The 12655-nt window shown below is 40.9% G+C and overlaps 1 protein-coding gene across 4 annotated transcripts in view; it reads left to right on the forward strand.

The window, feature by feature from the left end:
- ERO1A (endoplasmic reticulum oxidoreductase 1 alpha) overlaps positions 1-12655 on the forward strand; it is a 76872-nt gene that overhangs the window by 25608 nt on the left and 38609 nt on the right. For all 4 annotated transcript variants that reach the window (XM_029598321.1, XM_029598318.1, XM_029598320.1 and 1 more), the window contains 3 exons: positions 5730-5768; positions 9714-9799; positions 9894-9967. In XM_029598321.1, coding sequence (XP_029454181.1) covers positions 5730-5768; positions 9714-9799; positions 9894-9967 — 199 coding nt within the window. The remainder of the gene's footprint in view (positions 1-5729; positions 5769-9713; positions 9800-9893; positions 9968-12655) is intronic.

Here is a 12655-nt window from a genome sequence, read left to right on the forward strand (position 1 = left end):
CATACTGACACCTGTTAGAGGCCCTTGGGTCTGAGCAGGTGACCGTGAGCAGAGAGGTTGTTTACATATGCATAGGCAGTATGAACCCAGCAAGACCGCATGTTCAGCATTATTTATTTATTTATTTGTCACTTTTATATATACCGATATTCATGTAACAAGTTACAAATCACCTCGGTTTACATTATAACAACCATTGCAAAAGGATGCATTACATTAAACAGGGGAGAACAAAACTTGGATCCAACGAAATGGGATTAAACAAAGAGAACTGGGATAGGGTATTGCAGAGGAAAAACATTTGATAGCTTATCTGTACTCAGAGCGGCTTGCTAGTGATGAAGTTCTACTAACAACGCTGTCTGAAATGTTCAAGGGTCATCAGAGTTAGGCAAAGGCTTTGCATTGAGTGCATTTTCAGAGGGCATCATGTTAAAGGCATTCTGAAGGCCCGCAGTTTAAGCCATACAGGGAGGACCTGTTTAACTCTCGTATTCCTAGTGTGCTTGTGGGAAAGTTTCCGGGCCCCGAGTGAAAAGTAACACTTGCTCCTGCCTCAGACTCCTTGCATTTTGGTCCTTCTCAATCCTGGCTCTTAAAACATTTTCTGTGGGCAAAAAAAAAAAAAAAAGGAGCTAGTTCCTGAATGTTAGAGTCCAGGAGCCTTAGTGGAACTGTTCTTCCCATTTCCAGGGACCTTCTTCCAAGCAGGGCTCCTAGTGCCCTTCCTCCCTAGGCTGGCTAGTGAACCTCTGCTTCCTAAGAGGCCTTCTCCACCGCATTCCTTGGGGCCATTAGGAGGAAAGTCCCTTGGAAAACCAAGAATAAGGAAAGTTTGCTTCTGAAGGGGGGGGGGCCCTCCTCTCCCTTGGGGTTATTCCTAAAGAAGGAACTTGTTCTTGCTTTTCCTGTGGATTGATGCCATTGTATTGGCTGAGGACCATAAGACGGGGCAACAGGTTCAAGGTTTGAGGCCCATCTTTATTAAGTATTCCATTTTTCAGATTATTTGTTGGACGAGGTCTGGCTTCTCACCCAGAATAAGTTGGTCCCCAGAGTCTGTGAGCTCAGACTGGAAGCTTTCCTGAACAGATTAGATTAGGGGAATCCCCCACAATTGAATCTGATGGCAAATTACAAGTTTTCAAGGCTGACAGATTCTTCAGCCACCAGAAGGGAAAACAAATTGTTCATTGATTGCTCACACAGCCTGATAAGCCAGCAACCGGCTTTGTTTTTTTGTTTTATCAGCCTAACCCATGAGAGACTCCTAAGAAAATTAAAAAGTCATGGGATAAGAAACCAGGTCCTTTTGTGGTTTGCAAGCTGGCTAAAAGGTCAGAAACAGTAGGATTAAATGATCAGTTTTCTCAGTGGGAAAAGCCTCAGGGACCTGTGCTTTTTAATATATTTATACATGATCTGGAAAGGGGTACAAGAAGGGAGGTGATCAAATTTGCAGATGACACAAAATTATTCAGAGTAGTTAAATAACAAGCGGATTGTGATAAATTATAGGAGAATCTTGCGAGGCTGGAAGATTGGGCTTCCAAATGGCAGATGACGTTTAAAGTGGACAAGTACAAGGTGATGCATATAGGGAAAAATAACCCTTGCTGTAGCTACATGATGGTTACCACCCAGGAAAAATATCTGGGCATTGTGGTAGACAATACTTTGAAATCGGCTCAGTGTGCTGTAGCAGTCCAAAGAGGAAACAGAATGTCAGGAATTATTAGGAAAGGAATGGTGAATAAAACGGAGAATGCCATAATTCTTCTGTATCACTCCATGGTACTCCTTTGAGTACTGTGCGTAATTCTGGTTGCCGCATCTCAGAAAAGAATAGTTGCACTGGAAAAGGCTCAGAGACAGGGCAAACAAAATGATGATAAAGGGGATGAAATGGCTGCCTTATGAAGAAAAGCTAAAGAAGTTATGGCTGATAAGCTTGAAGAAGAGACGAATAAGTGGGGATATGATAGCAGTCTAGAAAATCATGAGAGGACTAGAATGGGTAAATGTAAATTGGTTATTAACTCTTTCAGATAATAGAAGGGCTAGGAGGCACTCTATGAAGTTAGCAAGTAACATATTTAAAACAAATCGGAGAAATTTATTTTTCACTCAATGCATAATTAAGCTCTGGAATTAATTGCCAGAGGATATGATTAAGATAGCATAGCTGGGTTTAAAAAAAAAGTTTGGATAAGTTCCTGGAGGAGAAGTCCATTATCTGCTATTAATCAAGTTGACTTAGGGAATAGCCACTGCCATCAGTAGCATAGGATCTGCTTAATGTTTGGGTACTTGCAGGTGGTACCTGTTGGTGACAGGATACTGGGCTTGATTGACCATTGGTCTGACCCAGTATGGCAAATTCTTATGTTCTTAACCCTTGAGGAATGTGTTATCTCAGAGAAGAATATTCTTCAACAGTGACTTTCTACTGGAGGCTTCTTTCAAATCTCTGGCCGTTTTACCCTGCTGGGTGGACATCCCATCCATGCTGACCTTCCTGCAGAGAATTTTTTGACAAGGGCTGAGCTCTTAATTCCCCGGGGGTCCCAATTGCAGCTGTTTCATGGTACAGACCTCAGATGCAGGGAGTTTGGTATTAATCATATTTGCTTTTCCCTTGGGGCTCAAGTGCCCTAATGGAAACTGGTTCTTCAAACTCTTGTCTCCTCCTTTTGAAATGCTTACTCATATGTTCTCAAAGGATATTCCATAAAGGTGATTACCCTAGTGGTCTGTACCCAGAATTATGGACCTTAATTGGCAGTGATCCCTCCTAGACTTTCCCCAGAGTTGGTCACTTTTAACTAGTGCTTCCTTCTTATCCATGTTTGGTTTTGCCTTCAGTTAAACAGGCAGTTTCTCTTTCAGTGTACCATAAAGGGGAATGTGGTAAGGGAAGGCTCTCCCCTTATTAAAGGTTCTTTGAACCTTCTTCATGTATTTAAAACATGGCTAATCCCTATCTGTTAACTGATAGGCCTTTATTCACTGGATCTCAAGGGGGGAGAGGCAGCTTCAGAATCCTCATTGTTCTTGTAAATCGAGCAGATGATTCCCCTCAATCTTTCTTGAAGGATGAGCAAGTTCCAAAGGTGCTTCATAATCACTCTGTGAGAGTTGGTTATCCTCTTGAGCAGAGTCTACAAAATCTGCTCCAGAGGATGATAATGATGATAATTATTTCAGGCATTTATATGCTGCTTGTTGCCAAGGCTGTAGGCGGCTTACATAATAAAACATGCATAATAATAAAATATTCACATAAATAAAAGTTAAAAATAAAATAATATAATAAAATGACATATGACCAGATTAAAATGAGTCAAAACATAGCAAAAACAGAAATCATCCAATCCTAAAAAAATAAATAGGAGCAAGAGTTAAAAGCCTGTTGAAATAAAAATGTCTTGAGCATAGGTTTAAGTTTTTGTGCAAGACATCAATAGCAGGCTTTCAAGGAGAGAGTTCCACAACATAAGTCCTGCCACAGAAACCCACATTCTCATGTTTCAGCCAGTCTAAAAATTTTACCGATGGGGCATCCAGGAGCCTTCATTGTAATCAATGCAATGAGTGGGACAGGTTATAAATACAAAGCATCGTATTAGCCCATGATAAAGAATCCAAACTATAAGGATATCTGTAAGGCAGCCACTTGCTCTCATAGACTCTATGAAGGCTCAGGTATGTCCCACTAATCTGGACTGGTATAGCAGAATAAGGAAGGTGAAATTTTGTCTGACCTGTCAATTTCCTTTCCTTGAGTCCTGCCTCATTAGTCCAGGAACCTCCCGGGTAGTTGGGGCCTGCATTTTTATCTTTGGCAGCAATACGCCTTTGGCAGCAGTATGCCATCAGGATGTTGCTTCTGTGCGGATTATCTCTCCTGTGGCACTGCTTGGCATGCACAGTGCTGCACTGAATTATGTGGAACATGATTCCTGATGAACAGAGTTTGCCTTCTAAGTGGGACAAACAGGCAGAGTTTTCCTCTCTCCTTCCTGTTTATGAAGTCTTTATTTCTAGTTAATTGTGTTTTAGGGTCAGTTGGTATTTTCCATTGTTTTGACAAGAGTACTGGCTGCTGGTGCAGCACCAGCCTGTATACCAAGTGATGTCACTGAAAAAGGGTGTGTCTTCTATCTCCATCTGCTAGTAGGTGGAGTTAACCCACTATTCTGAACTGGTGTAGCAAGATTCAAAGAAAGGAAATTGACAGGTAAAACCAAATTTCACACTTTGAAAATCAACTCTGGTGTTCTGCTGGTAAAAGTATGCATGAAACACAATTTCACATGTACTTTTACTCACCATTAAAGTAAGTGTTGTGGGAGATGGAGTTGTAGTTGAGAAAGGTCTTCTGCACATACTTTCAGTTTTCAAAAGTATGTTCATAAATCTACCCACACATATGCCAGGTGAACCCACAAATGTTCAAAGCAGACGAGCACAAGAGTCCATATTGAAAGTTTGGGCTAAAATCTGTGGGTAAAAGTATCTGCAGATTATAGGCCTTCTCGGGTTGTGTTTAAACATTATCCTCTCAGGGGCTTGAGGCCGAACTGCAGTACGAGACTCAAAAGGTTTGTTGAGCCGACCACTTGTCTTAGTTTGAGTGCAGAGCTCAGTTCTGTGAGCTTTGAGGCAGTAGCAGATTGTGTGGTGCAGCCATTGCAGTGCCTACACTATAAGTTGGTCATAAAGGTGTAAATGTGCCCTTCTGAGTCAAAGTGGTCTTATTTCTTCCTGGGGTTCTTTTTTGATTGCTTCCTTTTGTCCCTAACCAAGTCCTCATACATCATTCTTTCCTTACTGACAAGAAGACAGATGGTTCTAAACATGTCCGTTTCTGCTATCATGGCGTTCTCTGCTGTCCTTTTGACCTCCTAACTTGGAGTTCATTAGGTCTCCCATTTTTTCCCTCTTCATTGACAAGCAAGTCCCATGTGCCAGGCTTAGTTGTGTACACTTGGATGCCTACAAGAGGAGTCAAGAGGGAACTGAACATGCTCAGTTTAGCATACCCATTAATTACCTTCCCCTTAGTAAGTAAAATGCTCATGCTATTTAATCAGTACATTTTGGGATGTCCATGCACAAGAATATGCTGTTGGACTTTTTTTTTTTTTTTTTAACTGTGCCCATGCTATAAAAGGCTTTTTGCATCACTTGTCAAGTGGCTTTTTAATGCGCATGATAAATATTTGTTTGCAAGCCCATGCTAACTTGTTTTGGAATGAGTTTTATTGCCTTGACCTCATAGTAACTGTAAAAAGATTTTTCAAAAATAATCCCAGCAATAAACTTTTATAGTAAGCAGTTGTGCATATTAAGTTAACGGAGGCAGTAATTTGATTATTTTTAAATTTAAAATAGTAAATTGATCTATCTTTTACTTAATGTTTTGTTTTAAATTCATTTTAAGAGTAATAAATGATTTAAACTTGCACAGTTGGACATGCTGGAAGTTGCGGCATGAGCCATAATCCAGTGTAGCCATGTTCCTGTGGTTATGCGGTTTTATTAACAATCTTCTCCATACTCATTTCTAACTGCAATTATTAATTGATTTAGAAAGTTTTTTTAACTTTTAATTTTCCATTGAGAACAGCCTGGAAATGTGTGTGCACAGTAATTACACAGCTCCCCTGAGACCTGCTCCCTGTCATTTTATCACTGATGTCCAATAAAATTGTTTTCTTTTTCAGAATGAGGTTCCAGATGGCATTAAATCTGCTGCCTATAAGGTATGTGATCAGTATATATTCCCAGTGAATATTTCTTTTCAGAAATAACTATAGAAGACATCACTTGTTCAGTGGGGGAAAATGTTCCAGAGAAAAAGCCAAATAGATAGGAAATATTGGAACAATTACACATCAATGATGGCTGATACGTAGGAACAGCGGTGTGATTGCACTTCTGACAGTAACTTCAGAAGTGATGGGGAATAAAATCTTATTTTCACCACCAGCACCTACTAAAGAGCTCATCTTGTCTATCATGTAATGTGATTTGCAGTAGTTGCTCCTGGGAGAATTGAGTAACTTATTTCAAATGCAATATGGAAAATTATTAAGCAAAGAGTTTTAAAAACATTTACTTTTGCAGAATTTCTCTGTTATAAGGCCTGGCATTTCTCTCCCCTCATCCCCTAGGCTTGACCTGCTAGCTCACAATCTCCCTCTCCTGGGTTCGACTCGCACCTACCCAGCTCTTTCACCTTCCCCAGACTCCATTCTTTTCTCCCCCTGCCCCTCCGACTTGAGCCCTTCATCCACCTCAACCTGCACCAGCTTTCCCTTCTGCTCCTTACTCCACCACTCCCAAGCTTGGACCCACAGCGCTCTCTCTCTCAACCCCCTACTGCTCCCCTCCCCATTGTCCAGACCCAGCGGGCCCCTGCAGCCTCCGTCTCGAGCCTGTGTGACTGATATTGCTGCTTCCTCCTTCTGGCTGCATGGGCAGATGCTGCTGCAGGCTTCTTATTGTGCAAGGCCAACTCTGCTACCGCCTCCTTTGCCTTCAGGCCCACACAGCTGATGCTATTGCTTCCTGTTTCCGGCCACTTGAGACCATGCAGCTGGCTCCTGGTTCTTGCATCAAATTCTGCGTTGCGCAGTTGCACAGAATTCTCCTAAGTGTAAGGAAGACTCGTTGCCTGTTTTCTGTATAACCCTGAAGCGAGGGAGGGAAGAGGAGGTGACACGTAGATGATAGTGGCCTTCTGACCAGTAGGATCCTTGCTACGGTAGGACCTTTACATGTGACTGTTTCTCGCTTCGTCCTGCTAAGTTTCACTGAAGGTTAGCAGGCTGCGAAAGGTGAGAAATTCTTGCCTCCTGAAACTTGACAGCTGCCAAGGAGAGAACACTGCAGGATGGAAGGTGAAGAAAAATGTTGCACCACTAGTTGCCATTGATGATACATTGCTGAGGGTTGGATGATTCGTTTGGAGAAAAATTACTTTGTGGCATGAAAGGTAAATGGGCCTACAGGCAGTGGTGACTTTCTGCCAGATCACCAATTAAGAAACTTTTTTTTTTTTTTTTTTAAACTTGCTCCCTTTTCCCCATTGGGGAAAAAAGTGGAAGGTGAAGGCTGCCACTGAAGCTGAGCCGGGTATCTTATTTTTAACCTCCACCACATGCAGGTGGTGGTAGTGAAAAGAGCAGCATGAACTTGAACCACTGCTGGGAAATGGCATTTGCTAAGAACTAAATAGCAATGACTTTGCATAGTGTTTTCCTTGGACTGCAGACCGACGGAGGGAGCTGGGTTTGCCTGTCTTTTGTAACAAAATATTACATTAGAAATATGGGCGCACATAAGTTTGGAGTTAATGATATATCCTTTATGGAAACAGAGTGTCAAACCCATGGATGTGAATATGAGGGCAATGATTGGCATGAAAAATCTGCGTCCGGCTCTCCCATCCTTAGGTTTTTCCATCCTGACAGACGCTAGCAGCCGTAAAGTGTGTTCTGCTGGTATGAAAGTGATTAAATCAGCCTGATGTCAGGTTTGTGTATAAGAGAAGGCACTCGGCGTGACTTAATATTCTCAGGAGTTTTGGAAATCAGAAACGAGAATAAAGCTGGGGCCCCCTCCCCATCTCCTGATGACTACTTATCAACTGGACTTCAAGGTCTGAAAAAATATAAGGCAAAAGGGGCATGCAGCAAATGATTCTAGGATTGACTGACACACCCCATACCTGTAATCCTCATGCAGTTGTTAATATGTACAGAGGTTTGCTGGTTGGATCTTGTAGCAGAAGGGGAGGTTTTCCCTGTGGAATTCAGCTTTAAAAAAAATATATAGTAAAGCTCCCATGCATTAGAAACATGTAGATGCTTTATAATCTAATTTTTCATGCAGACGTTTCTTGTTATTGTGTAAATGTGGGCTAACAGAGCTGCTTGCATTGCTTTTCTTGTGTGAGAATCCTCTCCCAAAAAAATGTACTAGGGACCAATCCTTTACATTACGAGGCCAGGGAACATTAACTTTTATGTAAGGGCGCAGGTATTGCTGATGAAAGTTGCTGTCTCCCTAAAGATGCTTTGATGTCATTTGAATATATAATGTGGTAAGCAGAGGTTAGTCTTTATACTGTGAAAAACAAAATGGCTCCTTGTGGAGGAATAGCCTAGTGGTTAGAGCAATGGGCTATGAACCAGGAGACCAGGGTTTGAGTCCCACTGTCGCTCCTTGTGACCCTGGGCAAAGTCACTTTATCCTCCATTGCCTCAGGTACCAACTTAGGCCTGGATTTATCAAAATGCGGTAAGTACCGCATGAGATAGCAAAAGGGGCGTGTTTTATGCTAATATAGCATTTATCGCAATTTGCGCTAATTACCTGTGCAATAAGTGCCGACCTGTTGTATTTCCTGCATTCAACCACTGGGTGACCATTGTTAATGGTCCCAGGGGAGGGAGGGAGAGGGAGAGAGACAGACCAGCCATCATGTCATTCCCATAGGTAGGTATTTGTATCCCTATGGTAGGCCCACCTGAAATAGGCCTTACGGGAGACATCGCAAAGGGCAATGAAACCTTACCGCACGCTTCGCAGACAGGCTAAACCAGCCCACTCTCCGCCCCTAACTCCTCCTATTTTCTGAATTTGCATTGCACCATACGATATGGTGCGATCGCATGCATTAAACACGTTTTCGCATGCGTTAACGGGGCTTGTTTTTGAAAATACAAACTGGTGAGCATAAGATGGACAGCAGTAATAACATCTTATATAGCATTGCAAATGTACACAAGGAGCTTGCGGACTGGGCGCAGAGGAGGTTAAGGGCCTTGCTGAAGGTCACACTGGTGGAAAAATATTTTGGTTAGAATATTTCGATGTGCTACATGTTGCAGGCCCCGGGGGTGTGTGTGACTTTTTTCAGCAAACATTTTTGTAGAGTTCATCGCATTGCTTGTGTGCCTGCGAGGCAAACATGTTTGTCTGATTGGACCTTACATCACACAGACCACATCTAAATAGCTGATAGGCAAAAGATAACTTTTTGGATACATAAAGAGGGCAATTTTCAAAGCGCCCGCAGTGTTAAGTCGCGTGTCCACTGCACACACAGACTTTTAACAAGGATTTCAAAAGCAAACATGCATGTAAGTTGGCTTCAAAAACTGACAGGTAATGGGCTGGGCACCTCCTCTTCGGAGGGCGTAGCCTGAATGCGTACACTTCTGTGCATACATTTTAAAATCAAAATTACCTGTGTAAGTGTCGCCCTCTTCCTTTTTGCCATCTGGGAACTCCTCCGTTTGAATGAAAGTACATGTGAAACCGGGTTAAGTGGGTACGTTCATGTGCAGAGTACCAGCTGATTTTGTAACAGCCATTTACGTGCATAAACTGTTCAGAATTGCCCCCAAAAGCCAATTTTGTGTTTCAGCAGCACGTTTCACATCAGGTCTTTATTGGCTTCTGGAATGAAATTATATCAGAGGTTTCATGCTGCTAATATAGATCATTTACTGCTAATATAGATCATTTATTTTTTCAAAGCAGTGTGCAAAAAACATACCAACCAAGAATGGGATGCAAATAAAAAAAAAAATTTCAATTAAGAAGACACAGCAATAAAGTAAAAAAAATAACGCAAATCACAATACATATATACAGTATTATTGAACATAAGAAATGGATTTGGTTTTGCATTCTAGTACTCAGAAGAAGGAAATAGTTTTCCTGGTGAATTGGAGGAGTGTGAAAAGGCTGAGAGGCTTGGAGCAGTTGATGAATCTTTGAGGTATTTTTCTTTTCCTGTAAATATTTTTGCAGGTTTGTTTTTTGATATAAAATAATAACAGAAGTTCTGGGATTTTTTTTTTTTTTTTTAAAAGTGAGGAGACCCAGCAAGCTTTCCTTCAGTGGGCTAACCATGATGATTCTGCAGACAACTTCTGTGAAGCTGATGGTATGAGACTGCATTACTGATCGTTTTCCAGGAATAGCAGAGCTAGAATGTTCCCGTTCAGTATCTTAGTTGGACTAGAAACAGAAAAAACTATGGAGTACCCAGAAAAGTTTGCAGAGTTTTTTCTTTTGGGGGGGGGGGGGGTTACATTTTTCAGGTCTTATAGAAAACTGAGATCTGACACTTCGCTTTAGCAAATTATAAATTTTGTATTTTTGTCTGCAGGGGAGATGATGGTAAAACATTTGCAGAAGTATTCTAGTCATTAAGGGCCTGACTTCAAATGGATTTTTGCACGTAATACACCTACTTTTGAAAATTGTGGGGGAGTTGTATGCACAAAAAGAAGTGTTCTAGGAGGGGGGTGGGGAAGTAATTTGCATGTGTACTTTTCAGTTTTCAGAAGTACCTGTGTAAATGTACAGGTACACCTCCAGAGCAGGTGTAAATTAAGTGTGCAAACCTGGCCTGATTGTCAAAGCAGATTTTCAAGCATCAGTCCACTTTGAAAATTCGGGCAAAGTCTGCAAGTACTTTCTTTTTGCAGACTTTAACTCTATGCACAGATTTTTAAAATTATCCCCCTTAAGCGCCATGCCTATAAATTATATTTAAAAGTATTTTTTAATGCATATTTTTATGCACATTTCAAGAAAAATCATACTATTCCAATGTTTTAAGGTTTTATTTTATCTTTGTTTTCCTCTGTGGTGCAGCAGCAAAATTATGCAAATTAAAATACCAGGATGGACCCATCCTTTGCCACCATGTCTGTTGCTCCAGTTTACAGATCTTCGTTGTTGCAGTGTAATCATAAACAAATGTCAAGTCACTCCCATGTCATCAATCTCAAGAGCGAGCCTTTAAACAAACTGCTAGCAGTACTGATAATCTTTTAATTAAAAGATACTTCCAGGGAGACAATTTTGGTGACATTGATGATTGAGCAGTGGTACCCTTTTACGGTGCATTTTACTGTCCCTGGCTGCATACAAAGTAAGTAAGTGCTGTATAATAGCGCATGCGGTATTTTGTGGCTTACTTTAGATAACCAAACTGACAGTCTACTTTGCACACAATAAAACAGTCATTCATGTAGAGTAGAGCATTGTGGCTCATTTTCCAGGAACTCCTAGAATGGCAGTGGTGATATAGAACTATTATATACTAGTGTAACACAGAACATGTCATTAAGGCCATCCAGTCTGCCCTTCTCTAGCTCCCATCTTATTTACGGCAGACTTTAATCAGTCCTTGGCATTTCAGTTCTATTCCTCACCCCTAGAAATCTCCGCGCTTGTCGAATACTTTCTTGAAATCTTGACACTCTCTCTCTTTTTGTCTCCTCCACTTCCAATGGTTCCACAGATTCACCATCCTTTCCATGAAAAAAGTGTTTCCTCTTCGGTTTCTCCCGTTCACTTTCATTCTTAAACTTCCTTTCCTTTGAGGAAGGCTTGCCTCGTGCTTGGAGGTGATGGCCTTCCAAAGGGACATATAGTCCCCACGGATGGTTGGACACCCAGATGTATCATGGAGGAATAACAACACCGTGGTGCACGATCAGAAGGCCGCTTGAACAAAACAATGAACGATCAATTCTTCAACTTGAAATACTTTTACCCATCTATTGTGGTCATCTTAATAAGCACTCCCAGTACACAAACTACCTTCTCTGCCTTATATTTAATCATCAGCCAGTGTCAAAATCTTTTTTTTTTCTTTATGCACTTTAAAATACATTTATCTTAATGATGTAAGAAGCGGTGTTCCCCGACATGGGTCTGTGTTTCGAGTGTCTGCATTAGGGCAATCATACTCTGCTATTGCCACATCTTCTTGTAAATTATTTTAAATGTAAAGTTGTTACTAAAATAATAAAGACGTAGCAGTCAATTAATATTTTTCAAAAAGCATAGAAGTACTTATTTCTTCAAACCAAATGCACAAGCAATGTTCACTTCTACAATTATCAACAGCTACTAGCAAATAAGACTCTAGAGTTTTCCAGCGTTACCTTCTTTCGCGACAATGTCTTTTTGACGCCAAAGTGAAAACTGGAAGATTCCACAAAAGGTATCCGGTAATCACATTTATATTGAGGGCATCTGAGTGATACTTTTTCAGATTACAGAGTACCATTCTATTTTGAGATTTAATCCTTGAGGGGTCACTGTGTCTAAATGATAGATCCAAAACTGTTCCCTCAAATTTAGACGTGTAATGTGGCTGCTTTTCTTAGTCTCATCAATTTGTTCTAAAATATCCCACCTGAAATCTTTAAATTGGTGATTGAGCCCCAAACAGTGAGATACTATCGGACCTTGAACTTTGCTAGTGTTGATGCAACTCTTATGCCCAGTGAAGCGGACTTTAATGGTGCATTTTGTGCGTCTGATGTAAATTTTTATCTCACGGGCATTGTAAAAAGTAAACCACATATGGCGAAAGACAATTAGTATTTCAAACAATTTAATTGTTTGTTTTCCCAGAAGTTGGATCAGTCCACTGAATGCCTGTTTTAGCTTGTGCACAAAAATTATAGTTACTGCACTGTTGCTGTCCCATGATTGATATTGTTTGTGGAGATGTCTCTGCAGGGAGAAGAGAGTGAACGACTAAGTCATTGATGTTTGTTCCTTTCTTTTGTACAATCTTAAATACTGCGTTCAGTGTCAAAACTCGCCA

Source organism: Rhinatrema bivittatum, chromosome 4 (assembly GCF_901001135.1).
Source record: "Rhinatrema bivittatum chromosome 4, aRhiBiv1.1, whole genome shotgun sequence".
NCBI lineage: Eukaryota > Metazoa > Chordata > Amphibia > Gymnophiona > Rhinatrematidae > Rhinatrema > Rhinatrema bivittatum.